The sequence below is a fragment of the Xylocopa sonorina genome, chromosome 11, assembly GCF_050948175.1.
Source record: "Xylocopa sonorina isolate GNS202 chromosome 11, iyXylSono1_principal, whole genome shotgun sequence".
NCBI lineage: Eukaryota > Metazoa > Arthropoda > Insecta > Hymenoptera > Apidae > Xylocopa > Xylocopa sonorina.
The window spans coordinates 10,581,654-10,599,901 of record NC_135203.1 but is presented as its reverse complement, the minus strand read 5'-3'; the positions used below and the strand labels follow the sequence as shown (position 1 = coordinate 10,599,901).

Here is an 18,248-nt window from a genome sequence, read left to right as displayed (position 1 = left end):
GCACACAAAAATTGAAAATAGCCGAAATAAAGGGGAGAACAGTGGCACTGCCGGGAGCAGACTACCGCATAGAATGACTGAACGTAACATTCTTAAACGATACCGTCGGACACCTGTCGTCGCAACAACCTCATCTCCAGAGATAAGAGAATCAGTTTGACATTCAGTTCAATTCTAATAGAATTTCCAAGGTGTTTGATTGTACCAAGTACCCTCAAAGCTGCCCTAATGTTTCGCGAGTGCAATCTTAGCGGTGCGATAGTATAATTTGTACTAATACCGATCGTGAAGGTACGTTTCTTCTTTCTTTTTCTTTTTTAATGAGAAAAATATTGGTCATAACTTTTTATTCGTGTTAATTAACCATTCGTCAAAGACGTGAATAACTGTAATAGTTTTGATTTTTAAGAATGAAGATCACAATGAAAGATCGCAACGGAAAACGGAGAAGAAAGATTGTTCGACTCCAAGTATGTTTCTGCATTTCGAATATGCATATTTATTATCGTATCATTGTCTTATCTATACGACTGTGATTCATTACGCCAAAAAATATTTTAAATTTATAGATGCGATGCATTTTGCGATTTATAATGTTTACAAGGGAATTGAAGAAATATTAATCATTGCCGTGGTATTCGCGTTTTATCTTTCTTTATATTTGACTTTGTTTATCGTACTGTTTTACTGCAAAATTCGTTTCTGTTATAAACACAGCTTTTTAAGAGGATTTTACATAATTTCATAACTGAAAATAATTGATGAAAAGTAAACCGCGTATCAAATTGCAAAAATCAAACTGGTCGATAAGATTAATCGGACAATGCAACGATAATTTTTGCGATAACACCTAACTACGTCAAACGAAGGTGTATTATTTTATTATAGTGAAATAAAATAGTCAATTTTTCTGTCGATTAATTCCATATCGATGGGTACACCGATTTGCAAGGAACATATTAAAATAACAAGACAAATAGATGAAGAAAATATTTATTTCACAAACGGACACTTTTCTTACACAAATTAACTTTAATACTTACATTATTGTAACAGAAATATTAACTAGAATCAGATTCATCGGAGCTTGTATCATCATCGTTATCCGTCCTATTATAATTATGCCTTAATCTATTAGTATTTACAAAGAGGTCGTCTTCTTCGTTATCTTCGTCTCCAATTGTTCTTTGATCGGAACTTAAAGTTTCGTCGAATTCTTTGGGCCAGCAGTTCTGAGCGCGATACCATTTTTTATGTTCCTGGCAAATGAAATTTATCCTCAAACAAATTAGAATTATACATATATAAAAATTTATAACTTATTTGTAACGGAACGTACTCGTGTTAATATCTTGACAATTTCAGCTTTCACTTTATCCCCTCCCGGTATTGGTTCTATCAAAACGAAATCTCCTCGTTTCACCCAAATGTTTTTTCTAAATTTCGGTGGCATTGATACGAGGTATTGAGTCCCATCCGGATCCGCAACTTCATGCAGATTATTACCACGCGACTCAATTATTCGCACGATCGATTGTGACTCGGTAGGAATGCTCATATCTTCGATCTCTCTGGCGACATGCTTAAGTTTCGTTGTTTTGGACATTCTGATCTGTAAATTCAAACGTAACAAAAATGCTAAGTAAATTTGTTTCCATATAAATTTTCATTTCTGTGTATCGCTCATTGTTTTATATAATTCAAAGCTAATCGATAGCTTTCAGTGATTGTCTTTGTCTTCGACTTCATTTTTATTTAATCGATATTTTTCGTCGGTTTCTTCGCGTCATGCCATGGTCCTAGAGAACCCTTAGATTTTTCTATAGCCGACCAAACGTCCAAGCTCTCCCCTAGAGGAATTTCGTATCCATTTTTTAATCCATGAGGGTTCGAGGGCGTGATGCAATCGTTATCCGATTCTTTACGCAGTACAGTGTCTATTTCGACAGAGGTAAAGAATGCCACTGACATGGGAAGATCTTTCATTCCAAGCCTCGAGGCACAAAAGGATCGTGTCAGAAGATTAGTGATATGCATGGCAAGCGCTGCATTGTACTTGCATCGCGACTGCACCAGGTATCGGACCTCGTCGTGAAACGACAAACAAAATCGTACGTTGTCTCTCATCAGCCATTTCATTGAGACCAGCATTAAATGTAAGAAATCGACTGCTCCGCTTTGAACTATCCAATTCACTTTTGTAGGCAAATACTTCTCGTTACTTATTTGACCTTCCAAAGCACGAGTTAATCTGGCGTTCAAAAATGGCGTGACAGGATGAGCACTCCCGGCGATTTCCTCCAGTCTATTGAACATCGCTGACTCTGAACCGCCAACCCATTTACCTTTATCAAACATTTCTGTTACCGCTTTACCGTGTAATTTGGACATTTTGCACGCCTCGTAAGACGAGTACTCTTTATCGGTGAATTCATGAATGTATTCAGGCTTCAATTTGTAAACCATTTTGCCCTTCGTCATGGTGAACATTTTTCGAGATTTCGATATCGCTTCGCCATCCGTCATACACGGATTAAACTGCTTCAAGAGCCTCACGGCAAACTTTTGTCCGGCACCATAAATTCTAGCGTAGTTAATGATTTTAGCTTGATGTCTAGAAATCCCGATTACCTTAGCGGTGACGCTATGCATATCGGTCTCATTCGATTTCGTCCCAATTAACGTCATCCAACCGAACGGTGTAGCTCCGTGAATCTTCTTGTAATAAGCATCCCCTATCATAGACGAAATCCACAGCTCTTGGCTATCAACATCGGCGCCAACAATGTTATATCCCGGCGGGGCTTGAATCATCGCTCGTAATTCAGAACCAACGCGTTCAGCGGAAGAATTGGAAGCGGTCATCCACGTAGATTCTACTGCGCGTCTGGTCAATGTTCCGCAGACGACTACCAAAGGTAGAATTACTCCATAACGCATCGCCTTTTTGGTATTTCTAATACTGTTTGGCAAATAGGAATTTTCAAACCAAATCACAAACTGCGACATGATTCTGTCCCTGTTGTTCCTCCAGTAGGATAACATTCTGGCGATTTTTAATATTTCCGTAGCACTTGCGTCTGAACCAGCCAAAACGTGCTCGGAAAATTTATTTAGGAAATCTTTGGCTAAGGGGTTACCAACGTTATTATTTTTCCCATCCTTGTGTGGTAATTTAAGAAAGTAACAACAATTGTCTATAGCAACGTTGCACCAGTGTGCGCTACCGTTATAAATATTAGCTAATTCGACATTCGGCTTTTTCGTCTTGTTATACCAAAACTCAGTTTTGTGCAGTTCATTTTGTACTTCTTTGTTAAGATTTAACATTGTATAATCGGATCCGTTGGATGAATGCTCCATTTTAGGCAAAGGACATTGAGCCAAAAGTTGTTTTAAAGGCACTTTGGTTTCGATACTTAAGTCGTTACTATACGGCACTAAAATACCCCACCCTTTTTCTTTTACATAATGTAAAGGATAACGTTCCCATGTCAGATTTAAAAGTTTCGGGGTAATCTGCATAGACGTGCTTATATTTTGAGGACCAGGTAACCAATTCTCACTATTCGCTTTGGGACAAAGTTTTCTATACCAGGCAGGGTATCCCGGCATATGTGGTAACTTTATAGGTAATAACTTTCTTGTTTCCATTAAATAGGCAAATTCTTTCTCCAATGGATCTTCTTCTTCTTCTTCATCATCATCTGTTAAACGACTTTGAGCTTCTACATCTTTTTCCTTTGCTGCCATTTGCTTTTTAATCTGTTCCTTGTTGGTTTTCGAAGATTGTGCTTTCACTTGAAGTGTTTGTGTACTCCAGTCTTCATTCCACATCCATAAATCCTCTTTATATTTCTCATTGTGCATAAGTCCACAAACAGCATTAGCTCTGTTAGCGAGAATGATCTTAGTTTCATAATTTAAATCTTCAAACGTAGATTCTGACTCATTTATGTATCTCTGCCAGTTAGAATTAGTGGGCAGATATGCTGTACCAAGTTCTAACATCCCAGCTAAGGTAACAGGATGAGGAAATCTTTCTTCAAAAATGGGAAACAAGTGGCGTAATACATTATGGGTGGCGATTACATCGCTTGCACAATACTTCATTAAAGAATCGAAATCTTCTTTGATATCTGCCAATGTTCCATTTACAAACAAATTTCTGAAATTTTTATTTATTTCCGAACCGCAATAAAATTTATGAACCTCTGCTAAACTATTTAAGGAAGTGTGTATCTTTAAATCCAGCTTCTCCTCTGTGACTTTGTTAGAGTTTAAAATTGCCCTTTGATAGCTATTAATCCCACCGATGCATATATGAAGTGACATTGTATCAATGAATCGTAAACCTGTACATTTCAACCAATATTGCTCCTTAATTTTACTCCTATCGTATGAAACATTGTGACCAACTACAAGTTTTGGTTTTTTGTGAAAAGTGTTCAATTTTTCTCCGTGCTCGGTAGCTGTACTTTCCATTGGAATTAATTCATCCATAGTAAACTGTTTGCCTTCAAAATTTCTACCTAAACCATTTATCAGTGATTTCGACACCCAACCATACCATGCTTGATCAGTAACAGCAGTAGCGAGTGTTGGTAAATGGCCTTCCTTCATACAAACTTCTACATCAAAAATAATCGCATCCTCCAATGGGTGATCTACACTTTCTATCCCATCAGCGGTATATCTAGTCCATCCTTCATTTAACATCCATTTATTTGGCATTTTAGGAATATCTTTCATAATATCTTTTACAAGCTTTACATAAGGCTTGATCTGAGCTGCGCCAATGTTATAAAAATGTTCTTCGATAGTATCACCTTCTAAAGGAGGTATATTTATATCTACGTTAGGTTGTCTGCTTGCATCTTCAGTTTTTATTCCATATGAAAGTAAATCACGTTTTATAGCTTTTATCTCTTCCTTTGATATTTGTTCCTGCTTCTGAAAGTTTTTGAATATTTGCTTATGCAATGATTGTGGAAGCATTTGCATATTAATTTCATTAACTCTTATTTCACTTTTGTTAATCCCTTTATTGTTCGTTTCCTTCTGTTCAGTCTCATTTTGCACATTTTGGGTATTCTTACATTTTACTGCAGCGTTAACACTGTCATTATTATTATTATTATTATTATTATTATTCATATAATATGATATACAAAAACTTTGTTCAAAATTTTTAGGTATGGAAGATTCGAGTATTTCAGTTTCATTTGGTAAAATAATTGAAGCTTTGGAAGTGTCATCGTTAATGTTATTTTTGTGTTTTTTATCGCACGTAGCGGTATTCTCGTTTGAGGTTAGAAGAGATTCACATTTTTTAAAACGAATAATTTTCTTTGTAAACTGCTTCGTTCGGGAATTGTTAATGTTCTGATTTAAAATAAAATTCCCAATAGATGTATCAATTAAGCGGCGTTTCATTGTTAAGTTATTTCTCACATTCTCTTACAATTTCACGATACTCACAATTAACGCGTGACGTTATCATTACAAGAATGTATAAAAAATATATTATTTGTATATTTAATAGTCATACTTAAATATAGTCTTACCTATTGATAACAAGTACGTTTTAAAAAATATATGAAAACTTTCGGGTTAGCTGATAAATTTAACAAAACTAGTGAAGTTATATGTCAAATATTTCGAACTCTTTTATCGCCATGTTAAAACGCGCAATTTCAAAACTCATCGTAGAAAGTACCGCTTATTGTAATCAAGGAATTTGTATTATGTACATATTGTAAATACAGTATTAAACTATTATGTGTAATGTATATATTTTCATTCGACTGTATGTGAAGTATTTAACAATAGATTTATATCGCACGGAAATGCGATGAATATGACAATAATTGAAGTTAGAAAAAAAGGACATTGATGTAATGTTATTTCCTTCATTTCCTACATAAAACTTTAATCTTAGAAATTAATTTTATTATACTTTATGTCATCTCTTCTTACATTAAGCACTACAGTGATCACGACGACATCTTCATAGCGTCTATCAGTTTATTGTGTTCATCATGGCTTCGACGGGTTAGTAAAAATTTCATACTTTTATTAGATAACGTTTAAAAGAAGCATCTTCGCGATAGCATGCTAGATATTCTGAGTACATTCTAATTTAATAGAATTTTTCCTCTTTAATTGTTCTGTACGTAAAAGTAGTGTAATTCCATTGCGATTTCATACACGCCACTTTTGACATTCTCTGTTATTTTATGTATTAACGTTTATACGTTTAATTCAGCATTAATAACAATGGAATTGTGTTATTTATGTAGAATCTTTAGTATGCGATACACTCGATTTAAGTGATCAAGGTCTGAAGAAGCTTCCCCGTTGCCCGTCGGATGCAGACATCAGTACATTGATCATAGACGATAATAAGCTTCAACGTCTCGATAATCTTGATTCTTATCACAGAATTACTAAGGTAATACGTTTATGACAGCACACGTTGGATATTTAATATAAAATACAGATCTTTCTATTGCATAATTTTGTGTCTCTCTCATGACATGTCTTTATTCTGTACATGTCAATCAACTTTCTCATATGACAAACAAGTTTATGTGAACTTTTTAATTCAATTATTTCAGCTTTCAATAGTACGGAATCAATTGCTACGTATGCACGGCGTATCGAAGTTACATAATCTAGTAACTCTTAATCTAGCAAATAATGGTATACTGACCATAGAAGGTATAAAAGATATGATAAACTTGCAAACTCTTTGCTTGGCTGGTAATAATATAAAGGTATGACAGACATAAGTTTTTGGTAAAGTTTCTTATTGAATCTTTATAACATCGTATCATTTTATAGTCTATTGAACATCTGCATACGAATACGAAGTTGGAACACTTAGATTTATCTGAAAACAGCATCAGTCACGTCTCGGATATATCTTATTTAAGAAATTTGAAGGTAATATCTATGAAAATTAACTTCTTTCATCCCTATTCGATTTCTCTCTCTCCCCTTAAATAAGCAAATGTATAATTTCTAATTTTAATTCTAATAGAAAACTAATGACATTTTAGGAGCTGTTCTTACATAACAATCGCATAATAACATTAAGGCAATGCGAACGCTATCTACCCAGTTCCCTTGAGACATTTACATTGGCAAATAACAACATTACTGACTTAAATGAAATGTCACATTTGGCTAATTTAAAAAATGTAATAAATTTCTCAATTGCTAATAATCCATGCGTTAGTATGACAGGTAACAGTATGTATCCTTTTTGAAACTGTTTAATTTATATTTTCATTTAGATGTTAGAGATCAATTAGCAATATACTACAGAAATACTTTTCACAAAATATTATCTTTCCTCATATCTCTTGATGTAATTGCATAGACTTGTTCTTTATATATAAAATATAATCTGCTTGTAGAGTTAGATACCAAAGAAAAATCGATTCATACTAATAGTAGACTTACAGCTATAGCTTCTTAACAGATAGCTTATAGTGGTTTTGACTATCGACCTTTTGTTATCAATTGGTGTATGAGCTTGAAATCAATTGATGGCTATCCTGTTGACCCTATTGAAAGGTGGGTGTCTTTTTGTATATTAGTTATTTCATGTATAATTTAATGAGCAGCATATATTCAGTTAAATGAATTAAAATTCATTCAAAATAATGGCCACTCAGTTTAAAGGCAGAGTGGCTATATTCTCAGGGACGTGGTAGACAATTCCGTGATGGCGAACATGCATTGCTTGCACAGTATTTAGCGTCTGTCTGCCCACTTTCTGGTGAATCTCTAGAAAATGAAACTGACAGGAAGCTTAGGCTGATTTTAAGTAAGGCACAACATCATCAACAGCAATTAAATCAACAAAGCGATGCTGGAAGTGTGCACAGCTTAAGTAGCGTCGGAATGACACCCTCTCCGGTTACTAGGCGTAGACTTAGTCATAACAGGACAAGTTCACCTAGACGTGCCAGTGAGTTAATTAATCTTTCATTTCATTGTTATTATCGCAAGTATAACGAAAAAGTGGGATTTCGTAAAGTTTTTCTTCTCATAATTGTTAAACGTGGACTAGTAGTGATGTACACTTTCCAGTCGTCATGCACCTATATGTTCTAGTTATAATGTATTTTCTCTAGTTGCGCCAATGTTGACATACTATGAAGATAAATGTTTACAATCACCAAAATTTTATGAAGCAAAATACTGTGTGTGCCATTCACCTTGTAAAGGTATCCAAAGTCAAGATGAAAATTTATCATACACAATTATAATTGCATTAAATGCATGTGTAAAAATCTGAGACCAAATAATATTTGTATTTTTAAAAAATATTAAAAACCAAAATCTTATGTGATATTTTTGAAAAATATAATATTGTACATAGTGAAAAAATTTCATCTTGGATTAATGCACATGTTTATGTCTTTTTTTTATATCTATACCTTATTCAGCGAGATGAATCAGGAGAAATAAACAAAACATCCTTGTGCAAAGCACAAATATGGCTGCTTCTGTCTAACCTAAATAGCCATTGCGTGCTTCTGTTTACAGCTACTGACTCATCTCGATGAATGAAGAATAGTATATAGTATGTTTTTGTAAGCGATTACGTTTTTAAGCTTATAGCGCGCAAAATGACTTTGGAGAATGAAAATACAGCAATGTTATGATACTGATGCTAATTAGAAAATTTGTTTAGCAAATTAGCATTTGACGATTTGGAAATATATTTCACATAGTTCACAATTCGTATATTATTTGTTTTTAGCCAGATATCATTTGCATGTCTCTATAATTTAAGTCGGTCACAAGGAATTAAGTACAATCAAATATATAATTGTATGTGAAATTAATAAGGAATATATAAGGTGGATGATGCTTAATTAAATAGGTACATCAAGAAATTCGTTAAGAATAAGATCACCGGATAGAATGATCGCTAGTTGCCATACCGATGCCATGGTTTCTTCGTGTCATGCCATATTAAACGAAGACCAAGAGTCATTGATGACCCAAAGTTTGGATCCAAATATGCTTTGTAATACTCTGAACAGCAAAACATCGAATATTGCTCTTTCACAAGAAACAGAAGGTAAATAAACGTTATCGATTTTTACTTGGAATTTGTTAGATGGAAGTTCGATTTCCAGAAACATCTAGTCCTTTGCAAGCTGCAACAAAATTAGTACCAGTTCCGGAGTCTTTGATGAGTCCAGATTTTCGTCCACCGTCCGGCCTTTCTCGAGTTTTAGCAAAAACTCCGCCGAGTAAATTAACGTCACCGTGTCAAATTACAATGCCGAATAAACCCATTTCTGATGGAGATGGGAAAGCTATTCCTATAATAAATACGGTAAATCCAATGGCAAAGACAAATCTTGCTTCTATAAAAGCGAACGCACTTGTAAAAAGTAACTCGGCAACTAATTGCGCTATTGGGAAACCAAATATCGCTAAACCTATTATTACAAGTATTAGCAGCAAATGCCCTCACAGTGTAAAAATCAACAATTACGTTCAAAGTAAAACGTTACCTGTAAAAAGAAGTACAAAACATTCGCCAAACTTAGGTAGAACTATACAAAGGCCAAAGAGTGCAAACGATAAAGTTAAAAGTAGTGTAATTAAAAAAAGTGGAGATGGAGATGCTGGGAATGCTACTCAAAGTAGCGACGAAGACAGTGAAGTATGTCAAGCAAAGTTGGATAGCATTCGACATAGGGCTATTCAGAGAAGACAAGAAGATAATAAAGGTGATTCTACTTTCTCCTTAATCGATTACTAAAATAGAACATTCCGAGGCATAATAATCTTTCTACTTTTAACATAGATCAAGACGAAGCTGAAAAAGCAGCAATATGCATTCAGAGGATGTGGAGGGGATATCATACTAGAAATCTTAATAAAAAGGCAACCACTATACTAAAAACTATTGAAATGATTCGGACGAACAAATATATACAGTACGATTTTAAGTTCTTCTCTTCTTCTCTCTCTGTTTCTCCCTCTCTTAAAATATTGTATAATTTATTAATCTCCTAGGAAACTATCTACTGATATGGAAGCTACCAGAACTGCACTGGAAAGTGAACATAAATTGCAATTATTGCAAATGCAAGCAATTAATGCGTTATGGAAGAAAGTTGTTAGTCTACAACCCACTGCTAATCGAGATACTGCAAATAACGATGAAAATATTGTCCAAAACGTAGATGTTGTGACTAATTTAGCGCAAACATGTAATTTGTTACACACTCAGGTAAAACGACTATTACCCTATATATTTCCCCAATCTATATGAGCATATTGCTATCTCTTTACCCTAAAATTCCGGTACGTAACTAGGTTCAACAATTGCAAGATTCAATGTCAGAGATAAAACGTTGCATGTCGAATATGCAATCGAAACCTAATCTTATCGACAATGGTGTTGCAACTCAAACGGAAATATCGGCTGTTCATACACCAGCGGGTGAGGAAAATACATTTCCTTACGCACGGCCACATAGACCACAAACTTTGCCAATTCATCAAACAATTCACGAAGGGAACGAGAATAAAAGTTTTGCATCTAATTTGATCGATAGCGTATTAAAAAAAGTTTCTCAGTCTACTGATACGACGGACGACGAAGTTAATACCGACATTTTAAACTCTAATGAAAATCCTGAAGTATTAAATTCTATCGAACATCCTGATATGTTTAAAAGTTGCGAGGAGATTATAGAGACTGATTTTAAGGATGTAGTAGAACACGATACAAAAAATGGATACGATGTAATCGACAACGCAGTTATAAATGGGGAAGTATGCGAGGAAACATTGTGCAAAGAATTACACAATTTAATTGAAACGGAAATTACAACAGAAAATTGCGCGAGTTTAAAAAAAGAAGAAAATTCAGAAGAAGTTGAGAGGGAATAATTTTAATCTGAGAAGACGAGATATTAAAAAGAGAATGGTAGAGAAAAGAACGAAGGTGCAAAGTCTAAAGCCGTGAACCGAAACATTAGTAAGAAAGAAACATGAATTCCAATGAATCCGATTTATCAATGAAATTGATAAAAATTTGTAACTAAAAACTGCTCATTGTATATAAATTCGAAATAGTCTTAATTATACCCAGGTAACCAAATTCAATGATTTTAATCACATACAGTTTCCTACATTTTAAAATAACGAAAACAGATATTTCGCTAAAATCGAAAAGTTTATCACAAAATACATTTAAAGAAGAACAAATATCAATAACTGAATTTTAAATACTCATGTCATTAAGTTTTTTCACTGTCGTACATCGTGGTCATTAAAGCAATTTTGAGATTTTTCCGTCCACATATCTGGCTTTTGAAACGTTCATCGATGTACAAAGTGTTAAGTATTTAAGACCATTATAGGTACGTCTCGCAGAAAGCTTTGCTCCTTCCTTAAAAGATTGTAATAAAAATATTACTGTACAGGAACAACTATACATTCTATGCCATAGACTCCGCTGTTATTCGTCAATTCTCAGATTAAATTATTTATAAGGACATAAAAAAGGATTTTCAGATTTAAATACATTCCTTATTAATGATAAAAGAGTTTTTACGTTTTACCAAGAAGTTTCTTCAATAATGTTACATAAACAGGTATTAGTTTTTCTATACTTATTTTCTTATTTATTAATTTATTTATTTATTATAAGAATTATGAAATCGTACAGAAAAACATTTAATATTGCTCCAAAATGTAGTTGATAATGAAAGCATTTTTAATCTAGTCACTGCAAAAGCTCCTACATGTAATTGCTGTAGATATTAACTGAAACTTATTGTATAGATATACAGTGCTATTATGACAAATAAAATCTTTCAAGAAAAAGAGAAATAACTGTTAAAATACGCAAGTTTTTGTTTATAGGAGCTATAAGAATTTTTTATGTACGTACAATGATTCAGTTTTAATATTCGAAACTCTTCGATCATATAAAAAAGTAGTTACTGTAAAAATATAATTGCAGTAAAAAGGAAAAAGCTACAAGCGAATCTCAACTAAAACTGTTTTAATATTTATTTTATCTGATATACTCCTGCTATGATACAATGCACTTTAGTGCTCAGAATTGCTAAGGGCTTTATACAGGTTTCAGGTTTTAATGAATAAACCATACACCGAAGGAAGATTGTACATAATGACATTTACTTTTATATAATTGACTTCTATATGATTTTCTCGATCATATTTGCTTTTTTTTTGCATATTAAAATTTTGTATTGGAATATAGCGTTTTAAATTATAAAAAAATATAATTCACATACATACATACACACGCGCGCGCACAATTCGTCAAAATTCGGTAACATTTGCTAGACATAATGAGTATTTGATGTGATGTAATCATGGTTTATATGTTTACTTCATGTTTCTAGAAACTTTTAACAAACTATGGATAAGATACTACATTTTTAACGTAACAAGATTCACATTAATGTTTTCGATATAAGTTCGCAATGCTACAGCTTATGTTCTTGCCCTTTTCTTGAATACTCCACATAAGTATACAAAAATAGTTTGGATAATTTTTTAACTCAGGATTAAAAATATTTGCAATAGAAAGGTATTTATATGTTGGTTAAATTTGGTACTACTCTCGTGTAAGAAATCGTCTTTAAATAATTTTGGCTAGCATACAATTAATTTACAGTATTTACTAAAAATTATTAAACATACAAGTAAAAACGGTTTTACTTGTATTATTTTCTGATTTATGTGATATATGTATAAAATTTTATTATATTTACAAAGTTTATTATAAAATGCCTTGTTTTCATTTAAACATTCTCTGACAGGAAGCTTTTTCGACAGCTAAATATGAATCCATAACCTTTCTAACTTTATAAATTTGTAATAAAATATCCTTATTATTCGGAGATTCTAATAACGCTTGCCTTAAATCCAACAAAGCTAAATTATATTCGTTTAGTCCCATGTATGCTTGACTTCTTCGAAATAATGCTTTACTGTTGTTGTTATTCAATTGTAGAACCTAAATATAAAATTGTTAAATAACAACTAACAATATAACACACTGAATTTAATCTTACCTCCGAACAAAGATTCAAAGCATCACGATAATTTTTTCCTTTTAGTTTAACAGCTGCAAGATTCAGTAATAATGCCACTTTGGTATTCTCCACCCATTTATTGGAAGAATCTGGTACATCTGCTGTCTTGATCATCCACTTGTAATAACGTAATGCTTTCTTATATTTCCGACCAGCATCTATATAATTTTTCCTCGAATAATAATGATTTCCTGAATCTTTTATCTTCCTAACGACCTCCATTATATAATTTTGCTACAAATATCCATGAATGTCTATTAAAAAAAGGATTCTTTTCTTAGGAGCACATACAGTTAGAGTATAATTACATCTAGTTCTTTGATGTTTGTTGTTGAATAATTCCAATCTTCAGGCCACGGAGTAAACACGTCTTCAGTACCATCATTCTCTTCCAGACCCCAATTTTGATCTTGTTTCAACTCACCACAATCAACTATATGTATCCTCTATAATAAAATATGTTCACATATATTAATAAATTACACATACAAAACTAAAATTCATGCTCACCTTTTTGGGTGCATCCTTCACATCTGTTTCGACTTGAGATGCTTCGATTGCAACACCCATTCCTTTTAAAACTTTACCAAATACCACATTGGTATTATCTAAATGTACAGTAGGTGAAATAGTAATAATAAACTGAGAACTGTTGCTATTTGGATGACCCTCATTTACCATGCTTAATAGGCCCTCTGATGAGTGAGAGAGTTTAAAATTTTCATCTTCAAATTGTGCTCCATATATACTTTCTCCACTAGTTCCATCGAAGTTTATTATGTCTCCGCCTTGGATCATAATTGGTGATAACACTAAATCATCAAAACTTTCTTCATTAGATACATTCATTTGTTGCATTACCTTTAACAAACACAGACGCATCTATTCTGTTATACCTTTGTGAAATATTGACCCTTTGTAATGTAGTTTCTTCCCACTAATTCCAATACCCTTTTCTCCAGTACATAATGCACGAAAATTCTCTGCTGTTCGAGGTACAACATCTTTAAAAAGCTCTATCACAATTCTTCCAACTGTATCACATAGTATACACCATACATATTTATATATATATATATAAATTATTTAAAAAATTCTAATGGAAGTACAAATATAAAATATAAAAAAGAACAGTAATACACACACTGAAAGTTAAAAATTGATATATATACTTTTGTGATTGTACACCCTAAACATTACCTTTTTCTGTTTCAATTGCTACATCTAAGAAAACGATCGGATTATTTTTACAGTTACTGCTTTGGTCTTTTAATGAATCTTCCATATTTTAGTTAATACGTCTCCATGCATATGAAGTGAGTTTTTAAAATCTTGTTTTTCTAAATAATAGCATAGATGATATGTTACATAGACCTAATATCTAATGGTAGTTTGTGTTATATGAACTGAAGTATCGACTATGCTAAAAAAACATTGTTTTTGTTGTGCCATCTGCTAGTAAATATTTTAAATTTCATTTCACTGTTCAACAAATTTTACTTCCCCCTTCACTTTTACATACGGTTCAGATTATGTGGAAGCAAATTAATGACCACATTACTAGAGGAATTTCATCTTTCTATATTAATATTCCGCCTACGTTATTATCATCTTATTTTCTCTACTGAATTGGTAACGTTGAAAGCGAAACTGAAATGGTAACAGTGCCTACTAAAAAATATATTATATGTTAAATCTATACCTCGACAACACAAATCTGTCATAGTAAGAGCACTGTGATGTCACCTTAGAAGTAAGAGAGAGAAAGATATATAAGAAAGCTATAAGAAAGAGTGAGACAGATGTTACCTACCCAACTCAAGAACCCCTGGCGCCATCTCTGTGAAAAGTGCTCAAACTAGTCGCTCAGCATTATCGACAGTGAAGTAAACTACTGAGAACTACTAGCGCCATCTTTGCGGAAAGTAGTGAAACTAATGCCCGACCAGTTTCAGCGGTCCTCCAAGAGATGGCGCCAGTAGTTTTCAGTAGTTTACTTCCCTGTCGTTAATTATGTGCGACCAGTTTGAGCACTTTTCATGGGGATGACACTACGGGTTCTAGAGTAAGGTCGGTATCAACTTTCTCCCTCTTTTTTATAGCTTTCTTATATATCTGTCTCTCTCTTACCTCTAAAACGGGAAATATTCAAATGATATATAATATAATGATATTACAATTTTATGATTTGTTTATTTTATAGTAGATGTGTCTTACAAAGTTCTTATTATAAAATAAAACATATTATGTGCGAAATTAGCTTCATAATAAAAAAGTATAAAAGAGAAAAAAGTTATGAGGGTAGGTCCCACCGAGATTTGAACTCGGATCGCTGGATTCAGAGTCCAGAGTGCTAACCATTACACCATGGGACCACTTGGAAGTGCTTGTTATATAATATTATATAAATCAGAGATTTCTTACATTTAAAAATATTTTGTTACTATTAATGCAAATATGTGCAAATATATCGACAATCTTATATACTACCATTATAATGTATTTCATAATGATTTAAAACTGTCCAAAGTAATAGAGAAAAAGTATATTTATACATAATTATGGATAAAAAATATAAGACACATTAACTTTTTATATTGTTGTAATAAGTATATAACAATGAAGTATTTGACAGTATAACATATAATATATATATATATATAGATTCGCAGCAATTTTTCTTATACATATCTGTATGTGTACATATACATAAATGTATACACGCACATACGTATGCATATTTCATAAGAGTAACTTATATCCTCAAATTCAATAAGAATTCTCTCTATATAAATTATAATAATATACAAACAAGCAATCCAGATTATCAGTACATAGATCATATATAATAAAAATTCTAAAAGCTTATCTAATACTAAAATGTATTACACAATACCACTATTAGAGAACTTTGATACTTCCATACCTGTTTAAGAACAATGATCTTTTATGATTTTTCCTTCAAAATAAATTCTTTACTTATAACATCAATTTTTATAAGTAATAAACTTATATGTATCAGATGTTACGAAGCAACTGATATTTAAACGAACAATGCAGAAAATAACAGTATTTCACATTAAAGCATTGTTCACGCTATTTGAGCAATGAAAATTTACAATTTATTTTATCTATGTGATACTAACACATAATATTGTGTGCAAAAATTATCTTATTTGCTTCTTTTTTATGTTGCCTTGTTTATCTCAGGTATAAGCAATTTTGGCAAATTGTTACAATAATTTTAATTCCTCTTCTAGTAATAGAATAGTATAGTAGCCAATACAAAGTAATATCTTTAAAGGGTGTAGACTATATATATTGTACAAATACAACCCCAGTTAGAAATGCTGCTTGATCTAAAGCCAAGTTAGATGAAAGTGCAAGATTAATAGCTTAATAAAAAAAGAGCAAGCGTTCCTGGGCACTTCCAGGTAGTAATCTCCAGCCGCGTTTAATATTCAAATACTGGACAATCGCTCGTGCACAAATCAAAACTCCTGAAAATTTAAACATACTACATATTAATATTACTATTACAGATTAATATATAAGCACTTAGCAAATGTTAATACAAAAATACAAACCAAATCCCATTATCAGCCACCATAGCCATGAATTTTCACGGGATGCAAGATCAGTGGAATGTTTAACAATCAATGTCCATTTCGTCAAAGATAGACCAAAACCAGATAATGCTCCATATCGAGAAGCAATGGTATGACAGAAACACATCAAGAGTAAAAATCCAATCCAATTAAACAAAAATGCAACTGTAATAGAAACGTGTATAAATATTTGATTAAACGACACATAGTAAAACGATCACGCACTCTATTGTACCTAAAAATGCTGTAAAGAACATAAAATCAGTGCCAAGTAAACCACTTTCCGGATCTCCTTCTGTTACTTCAGTGTCTATAGCCAGAATTGTTAAAGGCCTTGGTGGTGTTCTAATATTGTCAGGCTATAAAAATATGATATAATCATACAAAACACACGCATGTGTAACTTTTAGAAATATTGTTTAACATTTAAAGCTTTCAGAACTAAGGTATCGATATATTAAAACTGTAAAAGAATAATTACCATATGTATTTGAGGATAAGGCTCTCCTTGTAAAGTTTTCTCGCGTTGAACCTCCTCGTAACTAGGTAATTTTGTAGCTACTTCATAAGGTGGTGGAGCTGAAAAATCAGCCTTTGGAGGTGGTATTTCTTCACCTTCGGCCTATAATCACAATTTGCTTAATAATATCTGCTTTCAATTATGCAACAGTAAATTTATAACATACCCTTTGATTCTCAATTGAACTTTGTGCTGCAGCAATGTTTCCCGAATTAATTGTATCACTTTGCATAGCTGGCAATGACACAGTCAACGTGGGTACTTCATTTTGGGTCGATGATTCCCTATTTGAATCATTGTTTGCTTGCGAAGGCTAAAATTCAATCATAAATACACAAATTTGATACCTTTGGTCAACAAAACATTTATAGTGACCATATGTTTCTTAAATTATTATGAAACATTTCATAGTGCTCTGTACCGTTAAAGAAACTAAAAGAATATAACAAAGCAAGAGGGATTCTATTAAGTTTTAATATTAAATTTCGATTAAAAAGAACAAACGACAAGTGGCAAGAGCAATATTTTTTTATGCATCGTTTTACGTAAGCAAACTACATTGAGACAATGAAAAGAACACTTCTACAGATGAATTGTAAACTATTCATTATCGCCTTTAAAACATTGCATACAAAGAATTATTTATAGCAATCAGCATCGTTTGTGAAACATACCATATTGTAATGAATATTATTATCCATTCTTGGTGAAATTTATAAGAAGCGCGGATGAACAAGTTTTGTTACGTAGAAGAAATCAAAAATACTGTTTTCGTTTGTATCGCCGTTTTCTAAGGTAACAAAAGTTCTTACAATCGATGGCTGACAGCTGGCAAGGCTGTATCACCGTGACCGTAGATTTCTCTACTCTTTCACGTCTATCATTCTTATCACTTTCTCTCAACAATCAACCTCATTGTTATGCGGCGATAAGTATTCGTTCTGATATGTGAAAATTTTAATTTTTCTTTTCCAATAACATTAGATACATTTATCGGAAATT

General features: G+C 32.6%; 5 protein-coding genes and 1 non-coding gene across 9 annotated transcripts in view; 1 reads left to right on the top strand and 5 right to left on the bottom strand.

The window, feature by feature from the left end:
- Nucleotides 1-977: 977 nt before the first annotated feature.
- LOC143428867 (putative RNA-binding protein EIF1AD) overlaps nt 978-18,248 on the bottom strand; it is a 117,119-nt gene continuing 99,848 nt past the window's right edge. The window contains exons 1-3 of one of the 2 annotated variants that reach the window (XM_076904107.1): nt 5,568-5,722; nt 1,340-1,612; nt 978-1,259 (exon numbers count right to left, since the gene is read on the bottom strand). In XM_076904107.1, coding sequence (XP_076760222.1) covers nt 1,062-1,259; nt 1,340-1,606 — 465 coding nt within the window. In that variant the 5' untranslated portion in view covers nt 1,607-1,612; nt 5,568-5,722 and the 3' untranslated portion in view covers nt 978-1,061. Of the gene's footprint in view, nt 1,260-1,339; nt 1,613-5,567; nt 5,723-18,248 lie in introns of those variants that run through there. The other variant, XM_076904108.1, reaches the window with a different exon arrangement.
- On the bottom strand, nt 1,743-5,436 carry Tam (DNA polymerase gamma, catalytic subunit tam). The gene has a single exon (XM_076904028.1). It carries the CDS (start codon nt 5,434-5,436, stop codon nt 1,756-1,758), a length of 3,681 nt encoding a protein of 1,226 aa, XP_076760143.1. The 3' UTR covers nt 1,743-1,755.
- Nucleotides 5,912-12,548, top strand: Cep97 (centrosomal protein 97kDa). Of its 3 annotated transcripts, XR_013102479.1 has the most exons (13): nt 5,912-6,054; nt 6,303-6,454; nt 6,621-6,779; nt 6,847-6,948; nt 7,065-7,261; nt 7,501-7,584; nt 7,686-7,981; nt 8,903-9,103; nt 9,162-9,764; nt 9,842-9,974; nt 10,054-10,270; nt 10,357-11,408; nt 11,472-12,548. XR_013102479.1 is itself a non-coding variant. In XM_076904040.1 (12 exons), exons 1-12 carry the CDS (start codon nt 6,042-6,044, stop codon nt 10,933-10,935), a joined length of 2,736 nt encoding a protein of 911 aa, XP_076760155.1. In that variant the 5' UTR covers nt 5,912-6,041; the 3' UTR covers nt 10,936-12,548. The 3 variants fall into 3 exon arrangements, 2 of the variants coding, with proteins under 2 accessions (XP_076760155.1, XP_076760156.1); XM_076904040.1 differs by having other exon boundaries at nt 10,357-12,548; XM_076904041.1 differs by lacking the exons at nt 7,501-7,584; nt 7,686-7,981 and having other exon boundaries at nt 5,913-6,054; nt 7,065-7,257; nt 10,357-12,548.
- On the bottom strand, nt 12,596-14,628 carry Cyp40 (Cyclophilin 40). The gene is made up of 6 exons (XM_076904119.1): nt 14,319-14,628; nt 14,015-14,152; nt 13,629-13,930; nt 13,427-13,564; nt 13,098-13,352; nt 12,596-13,039 (listed from the first exon to the last, which is right to left on the bottom strand). Exons 1-6 carry the CDS (start codon nt 14,401-14,403, stop codon nt 12,821-12,823), a joined length of 1,137 nt encoding a protein of 378 aa, XP_076760234.1. The 5' UTR covers nt 14,404-14,628; the 3' UTR covers nt 12,596-12,820.
- On the bottom strand, nt 15,422-15,493 carry Trnaq-cug (transfer RNA glutamine (anticodon CUG)). The gene has a single exon. It is a non-coding gene; the product is annotated as a tRNA-Gln (tRNA).
- Ndfip (Nedd4 family interacting protein) lies at nt 16,299-18,128 on the bottom strand. The gene is made up of 6 exons (XM_076904650.1): nt 17,921-18,128; nt 17,413-17,559; nt 17,208-17,348; nt 16,962-17,085; nt 16,706-16,891; nt 16,299-16,618 (listed from the first exon to the last, which is right to left on the bottom strand). The coding sequence occupies exons 1-6, from the start codon at nt 17,945-17,947 to the stop codon at nt 16,515-16,517; spliced, it is 729 nt and encodes a 242-aa protein (XP_076760765.1). The 5' UTR covers nt 17,948-18,128; the 3' UTR covers nt 16,299-16,514.

What these genes read in the sequence shown, in the direction of transcription:
- Cep97 (XM_076904040.1), top strand. An exon ending in CTTATTTAAGAAATTTGAAG is followed by an intron (nt 6,949 to 7,064) that starts GTAATATCTATG and finishes ATGACATTTTAG; the next exon opens with GAGCTGTTCTTACATAACAA. An exon ending in AAGACAAGAAGATAATAAAG is followed by an intron (nt 9,765 to 9,841) that starts GTGATTCTACTT and finishes CTTTTAACATAG; the next exon opens with ATCAAGACGAAGCTGAAAAA.
- Cyp40 (XM_076904119.1), bottom strand. Translation starts at nt 14,403, where the DNA reads ATGGAAGATTCATTAAAAGACCAAAGCAGTAACTGTAAAAATAATCCG. An exon ending in AGGGTCAATATTTCACAAAG is followed by an intron (nt 13,931 to 14,014) that starts GTATAACAGAAT and finishes TTGATGATTTAG; the next exon opens with TGTTATCACCAATTATGATC. An exon ending in TGAAGGATGCACCCAAAAAG is followed by an intron (nt 13,565 to 13,628) that starts GTGAGCATGAAT and finishes ATTTTATTATAG; the next exon opens with AGGATACATATAGTTGATTG.
- Tam (XM_076904028.1), bottom strand. Translation starts at nt 5,436, where the DNA reads ATGAAACGCCGCTTAATTGATACATCTATTGGGAATTTTATTTTAAAT.
- Ndfip (XM_076904650.1), bottom strand. Translation starts at nt 17,947, where the DNA reads ATGGATAATAATATTCATTACAATATG. An exon ending in ATAATATTCATTACAATATG is followed by an intron (nt 17,560 to 17,920) that starts GTATGTTTCACA and finishes ATTGAATTTTAG; the next exon opens with CCTTCGCAAGCAAACAATGA. An exon ending in GTTCTTTACAGCATTTTTAG is followed by an intron (nt 16,892 to 16,961) that starts GTACAATAGAGT and finishes TTTCTATTACAG; the next exon opens with TTGCATTTTTGTTTAATTGG.